Genomic DNA, 27,997 nt, shown 5'->3' on the forward strand with positions numbered 1-27,997 from the left:
CAAAACACTTTTGCAATATAAAATAGAAAGAAAATGTATCAAATTAAATTTTTTTATATAAAATTTTTCCAAAAAAAAACAAAACTTTCACTCATTTGACAACAACATTTGAGCTTTGTCCGATAATGGGGTAAGAATTCATTCATTTCATAAAAGAATTTTGAGTATGCACTCTTATAGCCTATTCAATTTCAGTATAACAAAGTGTAAGTTTGAATTAGCTGGAGCTAACCGTTGATTTTTTTAATTTTATTTTTGCTGACGGTGCTACGCATTTTCTTCCATTAGCAACATTTTTTTTCAAAAATTTTTTTTTTTATTTATTTTTTATTTTTTATGCAGAAAGATGTGTTTGGAAAAATGCAAAAAGCTACAAAAAGAACTTAAAAAATTCGAAAAAATGATATCCTATTGCTATCCTATTGTAGGACTAGGTTGAAAACTTGTGGAATAAGTGACAGCTTTTTAGAAAAAAATTTCAAGTAAACCGAACAGTGCATGTTTTTTTGGAAATCCACATATTATACTAAAAATTTGAAAATTTTATAGACAATTTTTTTCCGGTTATATTCTAAGAGTGTTTTGAAAAAGAAAAATTAACAAAAAATAACGGCCCCAATCGGCCATTTTTTTGCAAAGTTATGGGGTTTCAAGGAAAGAGGAACGCGTGGAAAAAAAGAATTACGCGTGAAAAAAAAAATAAATACGAAAACAGACGCATAAAAAAACTTCGGCGAGAAATGGCGCTCATTCCCAAAAACTCTTTGCCGAATTTATATACCGCAAACATAGTTGACCGCGAAAATATCTAAGACCGTCAAATAAGTTAACGCGTCTTTTTTCGCCGTCAACTATATTAAAGAGTCTTTCTTCACCACAGATACGGTAGTGACTAAATTATTTGGACGTGGATATTTTTCGAACCGTCGGTCCCAAACTTTGATTGCCAGCAGAGTCGTATACGACGAGGCATCTCCGTTTCAGTTAAGGCGCATGATCACTACAGCGGAGTTCAGTTCATGCAAAAAATTTTGGTTCATTTCTTTTAAAGATATAATTAATTCTAAAATATAAACCATATAAATATAAGTTGTAACCTTTGTCCAAATTTAGAAAAATTTGCCATATTTTCAGCGAAATTGCAAACAATTGGTAAAAATATTTAGAAAATGGTTCGCCATGCGGGTTTTAAGTTGTGCGCCCAGCACTTTCTGCCATACAAAGTAATTTTTTATATAGAAGAAAACGCACAATACTTCCAGCCGAAAAGTTATAAAAAATTAGGAGGTTTTTTAGCAACTACAAACCATCACATTGATAAACTGAAATTTAATGTGTTATAAAAAAAATTGCATACTAAAAAATTTTCTAAAAATTCTGCCAAGAAAGTTTGACATTTTACCGAAAATTTAGCACAATTTTCTTAATTGTAGACAAAGTTTGAAACTTTTATTGAAAGGGTTTATATTATAGAATGAACTATATTTTTATAAAAAATTTACGAAGTTTTTATGTCCGTCCGTCCATCTGTGCACACGGTAACTTATGATTACATGTCTATATATTGGTAACCGCTCCACAATTTCTCGGCACAGTTCTTGGCCTTGCTACAGCATACCAAATGGCTGAGAATTTTCAAAATCGGGCAATAACCACGCCTACCTCCCATAGAACGGTAATTTAAAGAAATACGAAATCTTCGATAAAGCTAATTCATTCAAAATTTATGTTTGCAACAATTCTTTACCAAGAAATACGTTTATGGTAACATTTTGGAAAATGGGCGTGGCACCGCCCACTTATGATGACATATATGTTCAACGAATTTGTGCCAAACTCGGTATGGTTATTGTTCTTGCCACATAAAAGCAAAACATTGAAAATTATTGAAATCGGACTAAAATTACGGCCACTTTTCATATAACGGTAAATTTCAAAAATGCTTGAAACTGGGATATTTCGAAATTTAAGGACGCTAATTTACTCAAAACTGATACTAACAACAATCCCTTGAAAAGTGGTAACATTGTTTGGAATTTCGGAAAATGGGAGTGGCACCGCCCACATATGACTATATAAGTTAATCTCATTATATCTAACTGAACGCTCTATCAAAGATGTTTAAAAATGGGAGTAAAAACAGCATGTAGCAGGAGTTTTCGGAAAGGTGAAAAACATATACATATTTAATAGTTGCGCCGAGCATTTAATACTTAGACTTTCATACTTTTTTTAACATAAATTACAGCCAATGATATTATTGAATGCAAAAGTGTGCTAATCAACAAGCCTCTATTATATATTAAATTATTTTTGCGACATTGTAGGTTTTCGCAAAAAAAAAATATACGACCTCAGCAACAACCAAACCTACAACAAAACCAGCTACTAGCTATCACGAATGTGCGTGTTGAAATCGCTATACTTAAATACATATTTCTTCCTGCATGCAAATATGTGACACAATCAAACGCGTCATCGTCAAAAAAAAAAAACAGCAATGGTGATAATAGCAGAAAAAATAATGGCAAAAAATTAAAAAAAAAAATTTGGCGAAAACAATTACTTTGTCGTCATACTGTAAGTGAAACGAGCCAAAAAATGCTACCCACCTAGTACATTAAGAGGAGCGGTGGCGCCGACGCGGCACCGGTGATGATGATGGTGCTGGCGGTGTTGGTGGTGGGGATAAATGATTGTGTGAATGGCGTCTATTTTGCATATGAAATTGATTATGTGATTATGTCTTAAACGGGCAAATGCGCAAATAGGTAAATTGTCTAATCATTAATGCTAAGAAAAAGGACAAAAAAATAATAATTTAACACAAAGTGGTGTTTATGGCAAAAAATTAGCAACTCGGTATTTAGGTTTGCGCATACATACATGTGTGTGTGTGTGTAAACTATTAGTTAGTATTAATTTCTCGACTGTGAATAAGCACTAGACACCACAGTTTGCCAATACCAAAAGCGCGTTCGCAGGATAGACAGACAGAGCCGACTGGCATTAAGCGATATCGCTGGAATGTTTTTCTGTCTTCTTTTGTTTTTTTTTGCGTGTGCGACTTAAATACTACAAATTTTCTAGTTAATTTTCGTTTTTGTCTCGTAGCAAATTTTTTGCCTTACTATTTAAGTACATAGTTGTTGTTTTTGCCGGTGACATGCGAATCGCAATTGTCATCAATTGCAGACGCGCGCAACAATTGTCTAATGCTTTGGTATCTTCCTGCAGATTTTTTTTTTTTTTTAGTTTGGATACTGCAAATTATTCAACGGCTGTCTACGCGACGCATTTCCCCTTCTTTCCCCCCCCACAACTCAGCCAATAGCCCAATAGCTACACATTGAGCAAGCGTTGCATGTTTGATTTGGTTGTACGCTTGTCTACACATTTATTTATGTAGACATTTGATAAATCACCAAAGGTAAACAAGAAATTCACTACAAATATGTTGTTGCTTGTTGTTGTTGCCACTTGTTGTGTTTTACACAAAAATGGCCAAAGGCAATGGAAGAATGTAATGTAATCACAATGCAATGAGCTGCTGCTGTAACCAACCATAAAACACAAATTAACCAGCTGTTGACAGTTTAGTTAATTCACTTGCATGTGTGTATGTATATACATATGTGTTATGGCTGCAGTAGTAGTTGTTGTTGTTGTTTGTAAATGTTTGCTCATTTCACCACATTCAACAAGATTCGGCAACAATTGCAGCCTTTGCTAAGAAATGGATAGATACAACAGCAACCGTATGAGCAACAGTGATGGCCAACAAAGGGGCTAATAGAGTGTTAACATCAAGTGTGGTTGGAACGAAAAAAAAAAAAAAAACAAGAAAAAGCATCTTCAAGATAATATTAGCAAAGAGCAACAATAGTAAATAACCACAGTAACAGCTTTTGTTAAAAGCCAGTTGCTGCTCTATGAAGCGGAGCGGAGTGAAAAAACAATCACATAGCTGTATCATGTAGCTACCAAAGAATGTCTGAAGATTATAGCAGAACACTGTACATTGTTGTTAACAAGATTTTATTAAAATTAAAAAGCAAAAAAAGAAAATTGGATTAATTGAACACTTGAAAACAAAAACTGAACACAAAAGCGTTGCCTATTTAAAAATCAGATATAAATTTTTGGCAATTTAAAGGCTGGACATAAAATTCTTGACTATTTAAAAATTAGTCATAAATTCTTGGTAGTTTAAAAGCATAAGATTTGGTAATATAAAAACAGGACCACATTTTTTTAAATCTAAAAAAAAGACATAAATTTTAGCCCAAATTTTTTGATCTACATAAACCGAAATTATTTTTTTTTTGTAATTTTAAAACTAACTACACACCACACATTTTTAGCTATTTTTAGTTAATTTCAAACTCGACAAAATCTTAATCTTTTTTTTACTACAATTTATTTTTTGGTCGTTTAAACAGTAGACATAAATTTTAGTAAGTTAAAAACTAAAAAAAAAAAATGTGGTTTTAAAGCTAGGCATACAATTTCGTCATTTAAAAACTGAATTTAAATTGTTTGGCAATCCAAAAGCTGAATATATGTTTGCAATTATTTATAGACTGGAAATAAATTTTTAGTCATTTAAAAGTTGGATAAATATTTTTTTTTTGTATATGAAAACTGGCCATAAATTTATGGCTTAAAAACTGAGAAAAATATTTTTGTAAGTTAAAAACGATATAAATCTTTGGTCATAAATTGGTCATACATTTTTAGCAATTTAAAGGCTACATCGTATTTTCACCACTTAAAAACTAGACATAAATTCACATATAGGTTTGGGCCATCAATTCCGGATATATGTACGATAAAAGTAAATTACTAATCTCCAGGAATTCCTGCTCGACGTCTTCCATAGCGAACACCCGAACAGACACTAGCTGGAAGCATGACCACCTCCTAGATATGCCAGAAGACATCTCTACGAATTCACCGACGAGATCTAAACATACATCGTACCACCACTTCACCCACTCCACGTAGCATTGACAGCCCCTAAAAGTCATTGATCGACCGAAAATCATCAATTTTACCAACGCTCGCTCCGTGAATGCTGTGATCAGGGTTCCGCCATAGGCAAGTCGCAGACAATGAGCTTCAACTGCCGCAAGAGAGCCGAGTAAGTTTGGACGGGATACTGCAGCAGGTTAAGCTTCTGCTTATTCAGACTCGACCTCGACATACCCAACCCATTTTCGGCTTGTGAAGGCGCACCACACGACACCAACCACATCTTCACTTGCTCCCGTAAACCTACTCAGTTAATACCCCTTCCCTTTCCCTTTGGCCAGACCTCGACGAAACGGAGCGCTTTCTTGGCCTGCCTTTGTTTAAGCTCGATGACAATTCTTGATAGACTAACCGTAGTTAGTAGTGTCGCTACAACAACAAAAACAGCATGCCGGATATTTTGGTCCTGCATTTCGCGTGACACCATCCATTAACGAATTAAGGGCTCTTTATGCTCTTTTACTATGTCTATTCTGCCGCCAGTAGTCCTTTTGTAAAAACATTTTCAGGCATTCCAATAAGCCACCATTTTAATGAGTATGCCGTTAAATAACTTTGAAACTTTGCGTACTTGTGTGCCTATCCATTCGTAACAGTAGTAGAAAAGTAAAAGTATTAAAAAAAAAATAAAAAAAAATAGTTACATATTTTCTTCATTACAGCCCACAGTTCAATCAAAAATCTGTAGATGACAAATAAATTAACCTATCAGTTTTTGTGATTTCTTCCTGATATAACTTAGAAGCCGATACTGAAGTAAAAAAAAAATTTACTGAAGTATAAACCAAAAAATTATATTCCCTTCAAAATCGATAAAAGTAGCGCACGAAAACACTAAAAATAATAAATCGAAAATCACACATAATTGCTGATGACGTGAACAATTTGGGGTGACTACACTTCCGCAATGGACATAACTTTGGCAAAATCAATCACCAAAATCATGAAATGAAAACTCAAAAAATAGCAATTTGCTTTATGAAAAAACAAAAAATGTTTAAAGTTATGATTCCAAAATGCAAATAAATCAACCCAGTTCAATTTAAAGCATAGCATTTTTGAACAAGTTATAGTAGTTTTTTTTTTGTTTGCAGTAAAGTCACAAAACATTATCTATCTACTGATTAGCCACTGCAACAGCTGTGTGTACATATGTATGTTTGCAGGTATGTCAGTAAGTGAGATTTCAACGGCATAGTGAAAGTAAACTCTTTGTCTGTATCGACAACATTTTGCTGCAGCTGCTGCAGATGATTACGCGGAATCCTCATCCACAGAGCAATCAACAGCAACAGGCAGGCAGGCAGGCAACCTGTAGCCTGCAGACAGTAGCCTCAGCAGGCACAAAGCCAGTCAAGTCAGCCAGCCAACCAACTAGCCAGCTAATAATGCAACCGGTGAATCCAGCCGCAGCATATGATTGCAACGGAAAAGATATCAAATGAGAAAACAAGCAGAAAAAGGCGAAAAGTATAAAAGTAAAAACAAAAACAAAAACAAAATGTGTGTCAAGCAAAAAATTGTTGTTCCTCTTGATGCGCTTGACGGCAGCTCAGCGCAGACGCGCAAGAGGCTAAGTATTTTAGACGAACGAGCACAAAGATACAAATATATGCACCAAAGTATGCCTACAAGTAATCAGTTTAGTCGAGGCGACAGCGACGACATCATAAAGAAATCAACAAATGAACAAAAAATCCAAAACAAAAGTGGCAACGTAAATCAAGTCGCGATTATTTTCATAATATTACCGCTGCTATTTTTGGCGCAGTCATAATTTTTTTCATTACGGTTTGTTTGAATATTAATGTGTGTACATACATACATACATATGTATTTTCCTGTCTAAGAAAAATTGCCATTTTAGTGCGAACCAAAAGCATTCGCATAAATATACATAAATATTTACCTTCAAATATCTACACGAACGTACTAATTGTCTGATTGTGAGTTGCTTGCTTGGCTACATTTCAAACAATTTTTCCTTATTGCTCTCAAGCGCACAAAAAAAAAATCAAATACTTTTTTTTTTTTGCTCTGTATGGTTTGGCTTATTTACCTGCAAAAAGAAGAAAAGAAAAAAAGAAAAAAGAAATGCATTAGTAAAGTGTGTAAGTAAGGTGAGTGTAGGAAATGCATGAAAACAAGGAAAATAAATAAAATAATAAATATTTTCTTTTTCACCATAGCAACAACTAAATTGAAACGAAATGTACGATAGCCATGCGATTTGAATCGGAGGATAAAAACAATTTCAATGGGTGCGAAAATAAAATCAAATAAATAACTGAATTTAAACACGTATACATCTTTATAGCGGTATACATACCCTGCAAACCAAAGTTCCCGAAATCTTAACGAAATTTTAAAGAGTTTCTCATTTCTGTAACGATTTTTTTTTACGAATCTTCAAGGAAAATTGTATGAAGTGGTTGACACGAACTCGTTAAGAAATTTCTGTACAAAAAAAGGACAAATATGAAAAAAAAATTCTGCAAGAAACTCTTCACATTGTAAATTTGATAAAAGAATCGAAGTGTGCACAGCTTATTTCATTTTAGAAAAATCGGCAAAAAATCAGATGAGATCTTTACGAATTCTTTAAAATTTCTCTACAGTTCAGAATACTATGAAGAAATGGTTTGCAGGGTATTTACATATGTACATATGTATGTACATTAGAGTGGTCCAAAATAATAAAGTCGGAATTTTAATGCCGCCACCCCCTAGGATTGTTCTGAACCGAAAATAAATATACCCCTATTTTTTTATTTTGAAATCAAAAAATATTTAGGGAGTGCTCACAGCGCTCAAAGTTTTCCATGTATTTTATATGGGGGAAAAAAAAATTCATTTTTTTCTACAAAATTTGTATTTAAAAAATTATTTAAGAAAAATACTAAAGATTAAGTTGAAAAAAAAATCGAAATTTTTTATTTTCGAATTTTTTCATTAAAAATATTTAAACTATTTTCCAGATATTTATTGGTTTAAAGATTATAAAAAAATTGCTATAATTCTAAACAGTTTTCATTGGCTTTAAGATTATTATCTACATATCGTCGTTTAAGGTACAAAACCGCGTAACTGACATTGGCTGCCAAAAATTGGATTTGCTCACACAAGCTCTTGGCTCAATCCTTATCCATTCGTCCTGAAATATACTAGCCAGAAATGCGATTGCTTTATAAGAAGAGAACCGTTTTGAAATTTAAGTGTTTTTACTCTCTAGAAAATAATTTATGCAACCTCACTTACGCGATTTTGCATTTTGTTGATACGCGGTTTTGTACTTTAAACGACGATATAGATACATAACTAACCTAAAAAAAAAACAGGTTCCGTACGTCATGCGGAGTGCGCCCCTAGTGTCGGTTAGGAGGGGAAAAGAAGGGTAATGATTTAATTAAATTTGGGCATCAACAAAATTTGAAAATAACTTTGTTTTAATTTTTATTGTAAAATTTTTTGATTTAAAATACTCAATTAAATACAAATATTTTCCAAAATTTCCATTGCTCCGATTTTAAAATAGTATTGTACAAGATTTTAAATATTTACTTATTTTGACCATATGTATTTTAATAAGATTATTAAGAAAAACAATTAAATTTTAAAATTTCTACGTCATTTTAATTAAATGTTTCATTATTCCGAATTGGTCTTATTATTATATTATTTAAAATACAATTTTATTTTGGTTTTTTTATTAAAAAAAATTATTATTATTTTTAAAAAGCAATATTTTTCGATGAAAAATATTTTAAACTATTTTGAAAACTTTTATTTGTATTCCAAAAATATCTTGTTTTAATAAACATTTAAAAATTGTGTTTAGGAATATTTTTTTGAAAGTAATTTATATTTTATTTTCATTGGCAACCGTTAAAATTGAAATTTTTCATTCAAAAAGAATCGTTATTTTTTTATTTTTATTTTTCCAATCATTCCAACGGCCATAAAAACGCAGTCTGCTTTATAACGATTAAAAATGATCGACAAAAAGAAAAATCCAAAATAACGATTATTTTTAATTGAAAAAAATCACAAAATTACGATTTTGAAATGATCTAAAAATAAAAATATTTGACGGGTTTTTCGGGCCCTGGTGGATTAGTGATGCAAAATAATTTTGATTTACAAAATTTTTAATTGTTTATAAGATAACTACAGCAAAAATACTTCCGATTTGAGTAGCTTTTATAAGTTTTTTGATTTCTATGTTGTATTTTATTATAACAAAATGGTCAGCTTGAACACTTTATTTTGGCTTCGAAAATATACATTCATATGTACTTATATGTTTTTTTTTTAATTTGTGTTAAAAAGTATTTGACTTTCAAGTTTAAAAACTCAGCTTTGGTACATACATACATATACGCATGTGTATACATATATATTCATATTTTTGATATGAATATAGTCTCAAGGGATTTTGGCCCACTGTGTGGCGCTTGTCACAACTTCTTGTTTTAATGTGTGTGTGTGTTGTTATTTTTTTAATGTGCATAGTTTTCATTTTTACATATTTATGTAGCTATGCCACGTCAAATAGTTTCGTAGGTTTAATCGCGGCATAAAAAACGATGCACCCAAACCAAAAATTGTGTGAGATAATCGGATAGACACAGTGATAAGTGGAGAATTATGGCAGACCGGCAATCTTTACAGTTTCCTACCAAACTCATGTCACATATGTATGTAGTTATGTATATGCACATATATGTGCATTAGATAGAATCAGGGTATATACATAATGTGTAGTTTAAAGAAATCGGGCATTAAATAAATTATAGAAAAAAACTGATTTAGCTGACTTAACAGGGTGCCGAAAAATATGTTACGCCTTGAAATACTCTCATAGTGAGTGTTTAAATAAAATCGGTTGCAACAAAAATTAAACTTCTTTTGGGACATGGTCTAATACCCATACATATTTATGCATAGGTACTTGCATAGACGAACATACCTGTACATGCCAAATTAACATTTTCCGACACTTTTCACTTCCGATAGGCCAATGAGTGCATTACATTTAAGGCTAATTAAATAGGTGACTACCAATTGGTAATCGTAAATATCACAAAAACAAAAATCAAAACAATGAGGAATAAGAAAAAGCAAACGAAATTGCACAAGTAATTTTCAAGCAAAAAACAAAACCGACTTCAATTCTTATATACAAATTTAAGATTATCGGATCTAAACCAAATTAGTATGGGACCACCGGTGGGGTAACATCTTCATCAAAGTTATGCAGCAACATACATAAAAAAACAACACAAAAAAAAAATATTCCGACGAATTGATAACCTTCTCCTTTTTGTGAAGTCGGTTAAAAACAGCAGATAACAACAAAATGTTGGCATTTGTTCGCGAGGAAGAAAAGAAACAAAGAAAAACGAAACAAGCTGACAAGTGACAGCACCGTACAGAAAGTATGGCGATGAAACAAATCTGATATACAAAAAAAAAACTACAACAGCAAAACAACAAATAATTACACTGTGCGGCAGCCGAAACCAGCCCCGACTTTGTTAACATTTTCTGAAAGTATACCCATTAGCTCTTTTTTAACCGAAGGAGAAGGTTATTAATTTTAATTATTATTATTAAAAAGAAAATCGAATTACGTGGTCCAGTTTGTCCGAATTTGAAACCAAACACAAGTTATAGAAATTATTTTGTGTTTCCCGCTTGTAAAAAACACATAATATATAAAAAAAAAAACTGAGAACTTTTACAACCCATCGCACATGTGCAGAGAGATATTAAAACCTAGTTTTCAAAACGTCTGTTGGAATATACATATCTTAATGAAAATGCCCACCAAATCGCTTTGATTGATAAGGAAAACCGACTTAGCCACCCTTAGCCATACCCTTAGCCTTGTGTGCAAAGGAGAATTCCAGCATAAATTAATTAATCACCAAACCCATTTAAACAAATTAAGCGTTAATGATTAAGAATTAATTTAAATTTAAATCGCGATTACGATTAAGTGTTTAATCAGACTAAAATAAATCATGAATAACTGTAATCGGATTGAATTTAATCCAATTAACTAATTGATTAAAAAATCAATCGATTAGTGCCAACTGGTCATCACGGCCAAGAGGATATCTTACAGATGCTTCAAAGTGTTTATAGGAGAGTGATAAATATATGGCAAATGAATGGAAAAAAGCGATATATGTAAGTACTCGTAGATACAGCCCGATTCACTTGAATAGGTACACATATTTTTCTCAAGAACTAAGCTTGTATGTATATTTTTGATCTCGTTTTAAAAAATTATAAATTTTGATGAAAATTGGTAAAAATGATAATGAAAATGATGATGATGATGAATAAATCGATTTATTTAATCTTTTACTTTTACTCTATTTCTAACTTTAATTTTATTTATTTTTTACTTTTACTTCATCTATTTTTTAATTTTTTTTATTTTAACAATTTATTAAATTGCATGAATAAATTTTAATTAGACCGTATTTGGCCTTTAATTGCGCTTGAATTTTTTTCAATCAAAACTATTTTATTTTTACTTCTCACAATTTTTCGCTTTATGCTTCCAAATCGTTAACCGCAGACAAGCAAAATACCTAACTCTGCTATAAATACGCGTTTAGTTATTTTTAGCTTTATATAAATTTCCATACCTAAGTTTTTTTTTTCTTTCAATCAGCAAAAATACCATTATAAACTGTCAATATCCGCGTTGATGAAAAAAGCCGCTAATGATGATATACTCTACTTGTTGCTGTAATTGTTGTTGGCAAAGTTGCCTCTGATAATGGCGGGCAAATGCAATTCTAGGTCATTGCTGAGCGCTACAAATTTATTATATGCATTGAAAACACAGCTCACAGCTATGTATGTACATATACAAAGATTAATACATACATATGTACATACATAACTTATATGTATTTATATATGCAGCATATGTATGAGTTTATGCATATGTACAGCTAAAAATACGCAGCTTGTTTATTGGCGGCAAAGATCAGCTACTGCGGCAACATCACTACCACCACCGATTACGATTAAGATTTCGATTACTGAAATGTAGGCCTTGGAACGGCATTAATCAGCCTGTTGAAGCATCGTTTATTCGATGTGTTTTCGATATGCTATAACTGGTTTATTTAGCGATCTTTTTTGTTTTGTGAGATATTTTATGATGTTTAAAGTTAAAGACGTAAGTATATACGTAGTTGTTTAAGAAATCTTGTTTTCAAGTAAAATTCTTATTAATTCTAGAAAAAATATATATAAAAATACATTTGTGTGAGTTTAATGAAGTTACAACGAAAATTGTGCATTTTATAAGCAAATGATGACTTGACCAGAACCAATGTGGTCTATGTTTACCTCAAATGAATCAACGAGCTGGCTTATCTAAGTAATAAGCATTTAAGTATTTAAGGGACTTGGAATAAAATGCAGTTTTTTCACAGATTATCCCTTCCACGAAATACTACTTAAAGATGTGACGTCAATTAGGGAAGTAACCAACTACTTCGATAGCCAAGCGACATTCAGCGGACTTTAAAAACTGCTTACGGAGAGCCGAACCTCCATCACAGTTAAGTCAAAATATTTTCTGCCTCATGTGAGCTCAGCAAACATTGGGCAAAAACTCGGACATGCGGAATTGCATGATCCTTCTAGTCCAGAGTGGATCGGCGGCCATCAAGTAAGCTATTTTTGCTTGCAAAGCTGCAGCTTACGCTTTACGGAGATCACGTAATGAGACTTGATTGAGAAGGTGAAATCACACCAACACTATGTATCACTAAGCTTTCGCGAGGCTTTGATAGAAGTACCTTGGCTCTCGCCTTACATCCAGCCTAGCAGAACTCTCGGGGATTTATCATTCCAAATCACATGGTATCACAAAGAACACCCTCTATAATACATATCCTATTTAGACGGACTTGCAAACAAACCAAAGTAAAGCAAAGTCAACTCTACCACGACAATAAAGTTCCGTCATGTTCACTAAACAATTATTTCAATTGGCTCGGGAGCTAGTTAACGCTACTTTGCTTAATTTCAAGCAAACAAAAAAGAAATGTATCCCCGGAAATTTACAAAGTCCAAAGCTAATTGCTTGCTTACAACAATTTTAGCTGTAATTTACAGCCTGCGAAGTAATTATCGCAGATAAAAATTCTCGTTTTATTTTATTTAAGGCTAATTAACAAGAGAATTAGAAATTTTGTATGCAAAAGAGTTTTTGAGAATACTCACAAGTGCCTTTTAAAATTCGATTAATCGATTATTTCTCAATAATTGCAATTCCTTTTTTTTTTGCTTGTGATTAATCATATTATTAATTAATCGATTATTTTATTTTTTACCATCCCTAGGTAGAACGAATATCGGTAACTGGCCTGGAAAAAATGGCTTGAACTAGATATACTGGGCTAAAAAAAAATGAAAAAATAGAAAGTTTCTTAGGAAAACCAATTTTTTTTTATTAAAAAAATTACTTGCTTATCAAAGTGCGCTACTGGTTTATTTAAGTTAAAAAATAAATCATAACTCTTAACATGTAAAGCGAATTACATTAACATATGTATTTTCTAGCGAAGATTTTCAGTACATCGTTCATAGGGTGTACAACTTTTTAAAAGGAAATAAATTGTGCTTAAGCTATAAACAAATCCAGTTGTCAAAATTTGTATTTTTATTCAAGCGAATTTATACTTTTGCTTACATACACATACATACTTATGAACGTAAGTAAACTAAGTACAAACATTTTCTAACTAAAAAATGGAAAACGCAATGAATTGTTCTTTTTGCAAAGTTTAGCATGCAAAACACTAAATATCAATTTACATTAGGGTGGCTCGGTTTTTTTTTGGGAATTTTTATCGCGACTGCAGTTGAGCATGTAATTGAAAAAACTCATTCAAAAAAGGTAAACAATTTTAGTTCAATGGGGTTAGTACACCCCGTGTCAAAATTCGATTTCAAACACAATTTTTGGCTTCAGAGACCTATACTAAAATTTTGGATTTTTTTTTTAGAAAATTTATTATAATTAAATAGAGTAGTTAGAGAGTTAAGATATTTCACAAATAGTTGAATGTGGTAATATGGTTTACTATCCAATGTATGTGACTCCAGCAACTAAACTCTTTTAAAATTTTATATAAAGTGTTTAGCTTAGAAATTCCGATAATCAATCCTTTTCATCACCTTATTAAGCATAAATTTCATAGGACTGAATGCAAACTTCTTCTTCTTTCTTCTTCTTAAAAATTATCAAAACTTTTGAAAATTGCTTTGTAAGAGCCACTCTAATGTACACTCTAAAAAATGTTTGTTTAAATTTACGTATACTAAGATAGGCAACCAGTTTCCTTTCTAAATGAATGGAAATTTACACAGCTTGTTAATTAAATTAAACACTGCTTGTTTACTTTTATTTGTCATATGTGTGGCGTAGAGCAGATTCCAAATTTGTTTGTTGTGCTCTAAACATTTATTGGTCACTATTTACACATGAAATGTTTAAAATTTCCTCTAAAAAATGTTTGTTTAAATTTACGCACATAAAAAAAAGTAACCAGCTTCCTCTCCTAATATGTTCAAAATTAAACACTGTCTGTTTACTTTTACATAAAAAATTTGTCACGTAGAGAAAATATACACACAAAGTGTTTAAAATTAAGTAAAAATAAACATTTAATGTTTATTAAGAGTAAAAATTATATTTTTACTTTAAATTTTTTTTTTAAATTTTAAACATTTTGTGTGTATATTTTGTATTTATTATTATTTATATTTAAAATCAAATCTTGAACATCTTGCGAGTATATTTACACAGGTTCTAGTTGAAAAAGAAAAACACTTTTCAGTAGTAATTTTACATGCACTTTTTAGAGTGTACATACGTCTAAGTAGTACGTAGTGTGTACATATGTATATATGCATGTAAGTAGAGGAATGCAGTAATTCCATGAATGCCGCATTTTTCAGTGCCAGTAAACAAAGCCTGAGAACCTTGATTACGACTGCCTCGGACTAGTTACAGCTGCAGTGCTGTCGATAACTAAGTAGTATCTGTTATGTATGTACATAAATACCTTAATGTATATGTATGTATGTATGTATGAATTTGTATATTAAACAGTACGAAACAAACGCACAACAATAAACAAGCAGCTATGCTATACAAGTATACATATCGTCGTTTAAAGTACAAAACCGCGTATCGTCGTTCTGCAAAACCTCGTAACTGACATTTGTGCCAAAAAAGATATTTGCTCACCGGAAGCACTTGGCATCAAGCTCTTATCCATTTATACTTAAATATCGATACTTAGATGTAAGAAGACGAGATAATTGGGGATAAAAGAGAGAATCGTTTTGAAATAGGATTAGCTTTGCTCTCTCCAACAAAATCTTGGCAACCTCACATACGAGATTTTGCATTTTCTTGACGATAACGACGATATGCAACTTTAAGTTTAAAGAGGCAATAGCGAACACGCCCACTAATCAGCCAACCCGTCCATCCTAGACAATTATGCAGTTTACAATAATCTACATGCATAATCTATGTAAATTTATATGTATATGCGTATGTAAGTCACTCAGTTAGTAAACCAAACCACTGAGGTAGTCCCATAGTCAGTCAGTCAGTCAGTAAGGCATTCAGCCAGCAACATTGGCAACAATTTTATTATCAGTGCGAACTATTTACATATAAATAAACGTATGTATGTATCTGAGTTTAAGTGCACGTATAATCGTAAATGCGCGCATGCTTAGCAGAATTGGCTGGAAAACGCTGGCTACAAGTGAGTTATACACGCAAGTAATTGCAGTTTTTATTGTTGTCGCTGTTGTGAACTTAATATTTGATTAACATTGGAATGAATTATTTGCAGCTTTTAGATATCCATTACAAAAACAAGCAAAAAACCAAAAAAAAAAACAGACAAGTACCTAACATAAATAAGGAAAAACATACAAACATATGTACATATGTATGTATCTACATAAGTACATAAAATGAAAGCAAGAAAAAAATAGCAAAACATATAATCTTGCGAAATGTTTAAACATGAAGCGCAAATGCTAATTGCTTGCAAAAATATAAAAATTAACATTGTAAAAACTACAAATAAAAAATTTTTATATATAAAAAGTAAGAGTAAAAAAATAAGCACAAGCGCTGTTTGTTTGATTTTCTATTTACTTCTTATTTAGTTTATTGTTTCTTCAAAGTTATCTAAAATACATGAACCGCTGCTGTCAACATGTGTGTGTCTGTGCATGCGTGTTGGTGTGCGTCTTTAAGGCATAATAAAAAGCGTTTGGGGGTCGTAATGCAGCATTGACCTTCGACATGGCGTGAACGTGGTGTGGCATGTCGTACAAAACTGCACTCAAACTAAATATATATATATATACACACACACGCACAAACAAATGCACACACACACACACACACACATTTATATGAGCATCGCACATTAATATGCACATCGGCACATTACAGATAGATATAGATAAGCAGTATGTAAAGTAGGCGCGCATATGCATATACATACATACATACATACATATACCCAGTGTGAAAGGTACTAGTAATGCATTACATGCGTGATAAATAATGTAATTCATTACTTATGAATTCTAGATTCTATTACTGTTTAATATAGACAAATTCATATTAAATTGCATTCATTCCTGCATTACTGGCAATGCAAAATAGAATGCTCCACTTTTCTTAGGACATCAACGTGGGGGAAAAAATGAATTTTCGAATGTGAAAACGGCTGTTTTACTGATTATTTTTTCGAATACCATACATTATATTTTACCACTGGGTACTTACATACGACCACATATGTATGTATGTACATAGATAGGTTGTGGCCAACAAACGAAAAGGAGGAAATGGCCATAACGCCATGAATTCTTCATGTTGGCGCAAATGCAAGCCGACAATGCAGAAGGTTGCAAAAGCACACAGACAAATATGTTAATATGCGTACATATGTATTGTATGGGTAGGTATGCAGTTGTTTATAGTTTTTATTGGTTTTGTTGATTGAACACTGCACTGGTAGCGGAATATTGGCCAATAAAATAAAGTTGAAGGATTGATGGCAGTTGTTTATGTGGAAAATAAATTAAAAAAAAACGAAGGTAAAACGTGAAGTGGAAAAAAGTTATTTAAATTAATATAAAATAAATTAAATTAGAAGAATTTCAAGAGTCAACTAAAATAAAATAAATAAGTCAAATATTCGCAAAACGGGCCTTACACGCAAATTCACTTAATATTTAAAAAGGGATAAAATTATACCAAATGAAATAGAAATTAAAAAAAAAATAAATAAATTTAAATCAAGTACAGTCAAATAAAATCTCAAAAAATAAAAGTAAAAAAGTACAATAAAACAAAAAACAATGATTTAAAAATAAATAAAATTAGAAAGAAATAAAATTATAAAAGAGTAAAATATAATTAAAATTGAAAAAATACAATTAAACAGGGAAATAAAAGAAATTTTACAAATTCACAAAAAACTGTTTTGAATCTCAAATTCACTTACAGCCAAATTCACGAAAGCAATTTAAGTGAAAAATGATTTTAATTATTTGAATTTTACATGGAATTTGACAGGAAATAAAAAATCATTTTCCAATTAAGTTCCTGGTTGCTAAAATATATGTAATATGTATAATACAATTAAATAAAACCAATTTAACGAAATCAAACAAAATAGTCAAATGAAATAAATAAAAAATATTCAAAATAAAATAAAAAGTTAATAAAATAGCAAAATATAGGTAATACTGAAACATATAAAATTGAAAAAATTTAATAAATTTGAGAAATACACAAAAACTTTTCTGAATCTCAAATTCACTAAATGTTTAAATTAAACAAAAAAATTAAGTAATACAAAATTTTAAAATTAAAACAAAGTAAAATAATAAAAAACATAAAAACTAAATAAAATGAAACAAATTAAAGAAAAATTTTCTAATGAAACAAAAATAAAATAACTAATAGAAAAAAACAAGAATCAAATAAACTAATCTAAATAAAAGAAATTCGGCAATTAAGATTAACGTCCAATTAGATTCCAAGTGTACCATGCAAAATTTAAGTACAGTTTAATGTTTTGTTTTTTTAATCTTTTTAAATATTCGTCATTCTCCATTTGAGATAAATTATTTTTAATCTCTTCAATAACACCAATGCCTTCCCGTAGAGACAAACCATTGGTTTTATTTTTTTTTTTTTTTCATCCAAGCAGAAATGCAACTGGAGTTAAGGTTAAATAAAAATCAAATCTGTTATTTTATTATTTGAAGAACTTGACTTTGGGTACTACAATCCCTCGAAATCAGACAAGTTTTCTTATTTCCGGGTGGTCAGAGAAGACATCAGCTCAACTATCAGAAACTCTAAATTCCAGTCGGCACCGATTGCTTCAGATATAATACATATATATAGTAAAATGAGTGTCATGTCTAATCTTGGAAAGCAAAAGAGTAGCTTTAAAAAAAAAAATTTCATGTGTTTTTTAAAAGTAGTCAATTATTGATAAGCCACGGCTAGTGTTGATGGATATTTTTTTCTTTTAAGCACAAGCTTGCCACCTAAATTATACGAAGTACTTTGTTACTAAGCAAACAAATTAAAAAAAAAAAATAACCGCAAAAATAATCGCATTTTAAATGAGGTTAAAAGCGAATGAAAATTATTCAATTATTTTAAAGTGTACCTTTCAGCGGTCTATCATTCGCATTGTTTACAAGGTTGTTTTTTGTTTTTTTTTTATCTTCCGCCTGTTTTTTCCCTACCTAACTCGCACTTGCAACAATCGTACAACTACAACAACTGATAAATTAAATTAAAAGCTGGCTTTTTACTTCGAAAATGCTTGATTGTTCATTAAATATGCAGAAAATTGGGTTACCAGAGTAAACACATGCACACACACGCACACATGCAGTGCCAGTTTTTTTTTTTTGTTTGATTATTTTGTTCTTATTTGTTTATTGTACCACTTTTGCTTATAATATTGTCTTACCAATGTAATTTTGTACAGTTGCTGTTTATCAACAATGCAGAGTGTAAGTAACAAAAATAAAATGTAAGCTCAAATAAATTCCGGCCCTCCGACAGTTATGGAAATTTGAATGAAACAGTTTTTCGCCGATACATATATCGTTAGGCAAAATAAAACAATAAAACGTAAAAGGTAAAATAAATATGTTTGATAGAATAACCTGATGACTGTCTTTTTGTGAATCAACCCTAATGTTTTTTGTCGCTTGTTTACGTTCAGCTAGCATGTAAATAAGTTTATTTGTTGATTAAACCAGGCATTTCCCACCGTTATTGTTGGTAATTAGAAAAAAAAAGGGAACTGAAAATGGAGCCTTAATTGACTTTTAGGGGTCACTTTGACCGAAGCTTTTATAGTGATTTCTATGTAGAAATGTAAAAGTAATCAACAAAAACGACACACAAAAAATATAAGTGAGGGTAGCACTAACAAGTTTTTTTTTTTTTTTGTAAAAAAGGCTCCACTATGTAGCTCTAATTTTTTCAGGGACCGAACATAACAGTTATTGATGAAAACTGTCATCGAAAAATTCACAATGAAGGAGTTGTACTTCAACCAAGGGCGTTTTCTTCAAGTAACCTGCAACTTTAAAGCTCACTTTATATTTAAAGGTTGCATTGAAATTTAAATTTATATAAATCCAGTAATTGTTTTTTATCTAAATAATCTGAAAATAACAGTTATTTTTAATTTTTCTAAAATAAAAATCAGAAATAATTGTTACTTAAGGAGCGATTTTTATGTTAAAAGTTGTAACTGTTACGGTGCCTGGATTTTTTAAGTTTTCCATTTTCTTGATTTAAAATTTGCCCTATTCGTATGTAAGTATGTACATTAATTAGTTTGTTAGATTTCATATAAACGTCATACTATCTTATCTATTTTTGTGACCTAAATTAAGCTCGCTACACTTTTAAAATAATTGACTGAGTTTGTTCCGTAAATTTTGTGAAACTTATTCATCCATTACTAAAATTACCATCAGCTTTTCCTGGAATTATAACTACACAATAGTAATAGCAAATGAATTTATAGGTGCAATAACGTACAGCATACTAATTTTGTGTCAATATTGTTAAATTTTAGTTCAATAGTTGAGGAAAATACGAAAACACTTTACAATGATTGAGAAAATTCGCACAGAGATAAAAACAAATTACAAAATTACTTGACTTAAGATTTAAAAACCTTCTCAAAAACCAACGTTCCTGCAAAATTGCTACCTGCCTAAGCTTAACATTTTCGTTAATGCCCTGGTCACGTGCTCATGCACCGGGTTATAAGAGGACAAACGCAATATTGTACATGTGATGATAGGCCACCTAGGCGGGGGGGCCACCTGTTTACCATAACTATGAGGGCTTTTTTCTTTTTTTGCTCTTTGCAGCACCATTGTCACAATGTCGCACCCAATATATGTATGTATACTGATGTACACCCACCCGCAGCTCAGCACAGCTCAGCTGCGTGCGTCACACACCAGTAATTGCGTCTCTCCAAATGCAATTGACACATCTCAAAACAAGGCTAAAACTAATTAGCCGGCTGCCGATAGAATAGAGCGACGAGCGATGACACCGCTTATGAGGTTGACAATCCAAAGCACTACACCCAAGCGTGCGTACATACGAATAGTGTAGTATATATATATATATAATTACGAGCACATACTTCCAGACGTACATACATATGTATTTAAAATATACCATATCTTTTAATATCTAACTGATGCTATGGCATGTAGCCGCTGTGTGCGCCCTCAACAAACCAACTTCCTGCCTTTGGCTTGATGGCTTTATATTGCAGGTTACTCATACGCCACCGCTAACCTCCGCCATTGTCAGACCAACCCACACACACATGCAGCGTGGCTTACTTTCTCACTCATTCCCCCACTCATTTGTCGTTTATATGTACATTCCCTCATCTTTTTAAGCGCATCACTCTGTGTATTGTCTGTGGCATTAATTTTATTAGAGTAGCGCACAAATTGCATTGCCCTTCTTCACCGCAGTTGTGAAATAAAGATGTGAAAACATTAGTGGTATTCATCACCAAATTGAGCAAGTGGCCTGCAATTCTGACAAAAGAGCAGATGAGCTCAAGCAACGACAGTTGACAACATTGCTCGAGCTGATCTACTCTTTTGCCAGACTGCCAAAGCCATATGCTCACTTTGGTGAATACCACTATTGTTGTAGCGTTAAGGCATACGCTCATAATTGTACATACATAGCTCTACAGCCGTGTTGAAGGGAATGATGTTGCGAGCGACTGCTGTTTATATTTCAGTTGATTAAACTGTTGCCAAGTGATTGATATGTGTGTTTTGTCAAAGTCGATGGTTAATAAGTGAGATAATAGGCATTCGTTTCTTAATTTACCAATATCCACAGGCTTCTCTGTCACTATTACTACTTGTTGTTGGTTAGCACACTTTTGCGCATTAATTTCTCACCTTACTTCTTGCGACATGTAAGCGAATGCACAAAAGTAGTTAGCAATACAGACAGACATGCCAGCTAATAGATTAGATAAATGCTTTAGTGCTTGCATATGGGCAAATCTCCAGAACCGTGTGCTCTTGTGTTACTCAGCTTTAAACTAATTTTATTAATGTAATTTCCCTTTTTTATAAAAAAAAATGTGGTCATAATGATAACAAATGTGACAAGTTCTTGTAACTTATTTATTTTTTTCTTTATTGTTTCAATGTCATTTTAGTTTTTATAAGCAATGAATGTAATTAAAATAACAAATTTGACGTTGACAAAAGGTAATTCGTGTCGCACACGGGTCAAAGTTCATATTACACTATGAAGATGTCTTAATCGACTCTAATGGGGACCAAAGTTTATATGTGATATGCTCGATTTTAGTAGTATCGATTTTTAATTTTTTGAGTCCATAGAGGCATCTGACCTTTGACCTCTGTGCGACACGCCTTAATCGTCTTCAATAGGGACCAAAATTTATATATGTGATATCTGTGACCGTGGTATGAGTATGATTTGATTTTAACGACCACCCTAATGTACATACATATATGCGTGTTTGTATAATGTACGTGCTATAGCGCTCCTGCACACACACACACACTCGCCTGAATACCGATGCAGGCATACCCGATGGTTTTGCTTGTGTGCTCGCTCACTATTTTGTGCAGCAATGCACTTCTTGAAAATTAATTCACTTAGCGTGCAACTATTCAAATATTTTATCGATTAATTACATTCCATTAACCTTCACCAATGGTATTGACCAGTCTGGGGGGTGGTGGCCTGTTTACTTGGTTGACTGGTTTGTTGGCTGATTAGCTAGCTAAGCTGTTTACTTAGTTTACTTTGTGGCAAGTGCAAGTTCTTGTTTTCAACATTTACAAAATTTTATACGTCTATGTATGATTATAGATAATTAATTAACTAAATTGTGAAGGTTTTAACTGCACACAATATACCGAAATAATCGTAACAGCTGATGAAGATGAGAAGTAAAACAAAAATAAAATTGGATTACACTTAATTGTAAGTTGTTGAAATAACTTATCAATAACCATAGTTTTTACGAACATTATCTTTCCCGATATTTAAATAACACATCACTTTTATCATATAGCATTTTCTTTTCTAGGAAAAATGTTGCCTTTTCATTGCCCTCTTCTTGGTATTTGTGCGAAGAGCGTAATAAGACGGTAACATTTTTCGGTAGCAAAGAAAACTCCATTAATGTTGGTAGCGATATCGGTACATAAAAACATAAAAAAATGTGATAATAAAATCGATTAGCATATTAAGAACGGTATGATCACATATATCGGTTAAAATTTTCATAAATTTATCGATAAATCTTTCGATAACAATATTAATATACATATATTTTCACGAAAATTAGGGACATCGATAACTTAAATTGATGCAAAATGTCGATATACATTAAAGCAGTTCTTAATAAAGACAAAAAAAATAAAGACATACTCGAGAATTTCAAAATTTTTAAGAATCGTCCAAAAGGCGTAAAAATTAGTTTCTTTTAAATTGCAAAAAGTTGCCAAAATTTTGTGTTTGACAACCTATGATTTATATTTATGAATAAATTTCAATACGCTGATTACGCTTTCAATTAGAATTTTCACACTTTTTCTATGCTATGTTTCTTTTTGAGCGGCATTTGTTACACTTTGCTTGCTATTCGATTTCAAAATTTTCGCTAAACGCCTGGCACTCAATTAAAATGCACTCGTAACACCTTCGTATTCCCTTTCTTTTTCCCTTTGCTTACTTTCTGCTCATTTTCTTTACTAAACTGTTCGTTGAAATTTAAAGAAAAAAGTAAGCAATGCATTTCTTTGTTATTTTCTAATTAATTCGCTTAATTTATTGATTTAGTATTGCCTGTCTGAGGTCAAACGTAGCAAATGGCACACGAGAAACAAGAATAAATTCACAAAGAAAAAAATAAAAGAAGACTGGAATAGATAAGCAGGTATACAGACGTCGTCGGCAATGCGTTGCCATTTTCTTGGTAGTCTTATTGAAACTTATTCCAGTGGAGCTTTTAGCGAAACTGCAAAATAATTAGTTAGCAGCAGTTCAATGAAATTTAAGGCAATGTGTTCATGAAAAGATCGCATATGAGGGTTAAAAATTATCAAAAAAAATCCCAAATAACGCTTATGTTTGAAAGGAAAGAAATCTCAAACTAATCTTTAAATTTGACCGAAAATGGATATTTTCGGCCCCTGGTTTGTACGTGTCTATCGATCAATATCTTTGAAGAAATACATATTACAACTCCCCACATCGTTTTATGANCCATTTTCTTGGTAGTCTTATTGAAACTTATTCCAGTGGAGCTTTTAGCGAAACTGCAAAATAATTAGTTAGCAGCAGTTCAATGAAATTTAAGGCAATGTGTTCATGAAAAGATCGCATATGAGGGTTAAAAATTATCAAAAAAAATCCCAAATAACGCTTATGTTTGAAAGGAAAGAAATCTCAAACTAATCTTTAAATTTGACCGAAAATGGATATTTTCGGCCCCTGGTTTGTACGTGTCTATCGATCAATATCTTTGAAGAAATACATATTACAACCCCCCACATCGTTTTATGAAAAAAAAAAAAAAATAGTCACGACTTTTCCCATTTCAGGGGCGATATTTTTACGTTATTTTGCATTTCAGGTGACGATATACTCCTATAGTCAAAATGAATACATATTTTGTTCTCCTACATATTTGAACTCCTGGCAATCGATACACCAACGAAATTTTCCACAACACAGAAGTAGAGGTAGGGGTAATTTCTGAATACTCAACTCAAAATTTATATTTTTTGAATTATGACACTATTAAAGTAAATGAGCGAAGTATATTTTCATCGGTATCGATATCTTAAAAAAATATTAATAACCGATATTTCGACTAATATTGGCATACTTGTAGTTTTCGATATTTTTTCGCCCTTCTATCGAAATATTTCCACTACAGAGTTGAAAAACGTTTTGCTTTTCCTATTTGCATGGGAAAAAAGATCTCCAAATGAATAATGTTACTTTAAAGCTATTAAAGAATCATCTGTCACACGTGGCTAAAATTCCACATCACTAAAGCTTCAACCGCATAAGCACTTAACAATTTGTGGGCAGAAGCAAGGCATATTCAACAAGTTAGAAGTAATTTCGAGAGTTCTCTCTTTTGTACTGCGATTACAATTTCAAACATGGATAAAAATCTTTCAAATCGTATAAAAAAAAATATTATTTAAATTTTTTTATTTTTTGACACTATAGTCAGCTACAAAGAGAGCTAAATTCTGTTGTCACTGCAACCTTGTTGAATATACCTTGGGCAGAATAATCTTCAACATTCTCTGCCAGTTGCTATGCGTACAGCTATTAACCGGCTGCTGGGCTTCTTATCCTCTTCTGATTACAGTCCCTCTGCACGTCCAGTTTTTTGACTCGCATGGCGAATTAGCACGAGGCTATTGGCACTCCGGCACACTGGCAGCCGAAGAATAGGCGCAGAAAATATTTCCTTTTTCTTTGTTGTTGTTGAACTATATAACACCATATGTTAGCTAAAATTTGTTGCAGCAAATTTGCAAAAGTATGTGTTTAAATAAAGTGTAAAGGAGTGACTAAAGTACACACTCAAGATTATAATGGAAGGAAAAGCAATGTAAAATAAATAAAATTGAATTAAAATCAACCAACAGTCAACCATTCTGATTGCTGATAGCGGGCTTATTAGGAGGCGTTAAGTAGGCCAAAAAGTTAAAAATTTAAAAGGAAGTTGTAAGGATGTAGTATGTATATATTTATAGCACATAAGGTATACATACATATGTAAGCCTACAATACGATAAAAGGAGAATCACGTATACGTTGGCGTACATTTGCTGTTTTGGTGCTCGTAAAGACCCTATAAACATTCGGACTCATTTTAGAGTCAGAAAAGTCTCAGAATTCTGAGTTGTAACCCTCGTTACGAGCTCGAAAAGGAGTCAGAAAAGAGCATACGTTCCTTCTTAGAAGCGCACGCCAATATGATTCCAAGTTAGAAGTCATATTAGAGTCTCAAATATGACGCTTTCTGAGTCTTAACAAGTAATTTTTCCTTCTTTCTTTTGTGTAGTCGGTTAAATAAAAGTATTTTTTATAATTCTGATTATTAATAAACCTTTACCTCTACGCGAACTTTGTTACTTTTGTTCAACTCACAATTTATGACACCAAAAGAGTCCGAAATGAGTCAGTCTGGTTGACAGCTCGCAGAGACATATTGATGACGAAAGAATACTCAATTTAGGACTCATAAATTCTGAGCTCTCAGAAAATTTTTAAATGCACGCAATTTTCTTTTTATATGAAAGTATGCACGCATGCAGAAAATATATACGTATGTATGTATGTATGTAAATAATAATTCTTAATCACCTGCTCATAGTGGGTTGCAAACCAAGTTCCCGGTATCATAGGTACGTTTTCGTTGGCTGTTGCACACACGTAGATGGTTGTGATTGCTTTATATGTATGTATGTATATATGTTTATATGAAAGCTGCTACTGTCGATGTGGCTTCTTTTTTGTTTTTTTTTAACTTATACTCGAAATTGTATGTAAAAGCTGGAATGTTGAAAAAACACAAAAATATTTATGCTACACCCTGGGCGCACTAATCACTACTCTTTGCTCTATGTGGACGAGTATCTAACTGTTGGGTAGTAAAATATTTGTTTCACTTTTCTATCACGCACACACACGCAGCACTCACGCGTCAACGCAACTACATAAAAGTTAATTAAGTGCAACACTGTTTATATTTGCTATTTCGCTATTCGTTTGCCGTTGATCGTTGGCGTTGGCGTTGGTGCCACTGCTGCTCTGCCGCTCTGCTGCTTTCCGCTTGCTTGTGTTATTCCTGTTGCTTGCTAGTTGCTTGCCTCGTTATACTCTGAATGTTTGACAGGCTGAATCAATGCGATTTGACTTGGCTTAACTTGACTTGACAGCTGTTTGAATGTTTGTCCGCTAGGCTTTGAAGAGTTTGTTGGTTGTGCAACCTGAAAGTTAACTAACTGCCTGCCTCCACGTTGGCTATGTACGAGAGCCGGACGAGTACGACGACGAGTCTTTAGCCGGACGAGTGCGTGTTAGCTTTTCCTTGTTTCGTTGTTCTTGCTGTTGTTAGTATTTTATTGACTTTTACGAGTAGATATTCGTCTTGCAGTTAACTAGCTTGCAGCTCTCGCCGGTTTGTGGGCTGACTGCGGCTGTGGCTGCGGAAATTCGTGCGGATTTTTTTCTATAACTTGTTATCCTAAGATTGGATTTTATATCGTCTCTGTCTCTGTCTTTGGCTCGTCTCTTTTCGTACTTTGTGCTACGGTGTTGCTTATTTTCGCTATTTATTATTATTTTTTTTTTGCTTCTACGTAGATAATTATTATTATTTCCCTAGTGGCTGCTGTTTGTTCCGCTGTCAAATAGTGTTTCTTGGTTTCGTATCCGTCGGTTGTTTCTTAATTAAGCTTTTATTTTGCTTGGCGACACTTTTCCATTATAGATTAATACGCTCTTTAATGTTTTTTTATTTATTATTTTTCGCTAGCTAAATACGGTTGAATGTTTGATTTACAAATTTGTATTTAACTTTTTTTCTTGGCCGCTACTTTTTTGTTGTTTTTCTTTCAAATTTGGTATTTTCGCATTTGATTTTTATTAAGCTTGTTTTCACTTCCTACTAGTGTTTATGTGAACTGATTTGAGTTGCTTACACTCTGAAATGCAGGCGAAAATTTTTTATTTGAAAATTATAAATTTCTTGTTTACAATTTCTATTTTATAAAGTGGGAATATGGGGAATTATTGGCTTTTATAATTTCATTCAAAAATTGTTTAGATAAAAATTTCAACCCCAAAAGTAATAACCATATGCCAGTATATAAATATTAAGGCATTAAATATAAATTTAGAATCCACCCCAACATCATCAAATCTGCACTATGAAAACGGATTTGTAATAGAACTTTTAATAAAAAAAATTTAGAAGAACTAAAAAAAAAAATTTAAGAAGATATATTTAAAAATGCAAAACTGGCTAGCTAGGGCTTTGAATTCCGTAATATGGGATTTTATACTTCTAAAGATATATCACCAGAAAATACTGAAAATTCGCTTCAAATAATACGCTCTTCAAAATACATTTATGCAAGTTTTATGTATGTAATAAATAAATAAACTTTTTAAAGTTTCATAAATTGCACTTTATTTACATAAAATTAACGAAGAACTCTAATAATTTTTACCGACTTCAAAAAAAGGGGGAGGTTATCAATTCGT

At 32.1% G+C, this 27,997-nt stretch overlaps 1 protein-coding gene across 1 annotated transcript in view; it reads right to left on the minus strand.

Moving 5' to 3' along the window:
- LOC108359782 (protein FAM46C) overlaps positions 1-27,435 on the minus strand; it is a 125,854-nt gene extending 98,419 nt beyond the window's left edge. The window contains exon 1 of the mRNA XM_017611812.1: positions 26,093-27,435. Within this exon, the coding sequence (XP_017467301.1) occupies positions 26,093-26,131 (39 nt within the window). The 5' untranslated portion in view covers positions 26,132-27,435. The remainder of the gene's footprint in view (positions 1-26,092) is intronic.
- Positions 27,436-27,997: the final 562 nt, after the last annotated feature.

The sequence above is a fragment of the Rhagoletis zephyria genome, unplaced genomic scaffold (assembly GCF_001687245.7).
Source record: "Rhagoletis zephyria isolate East Lansing unplaced genomic scaffold, Rhagoletis_zephyria_1.1 Rzeph_scaffold_00013, whole genome shotgun sequence".
NCBI classification, from domain to species: domain Eukaryota; kingdom Metazoa; phylum Arthropoda; class Insecta; order Diptera; family Tephritidae; genus Rhagoletis; species Rhagoletis zephyria.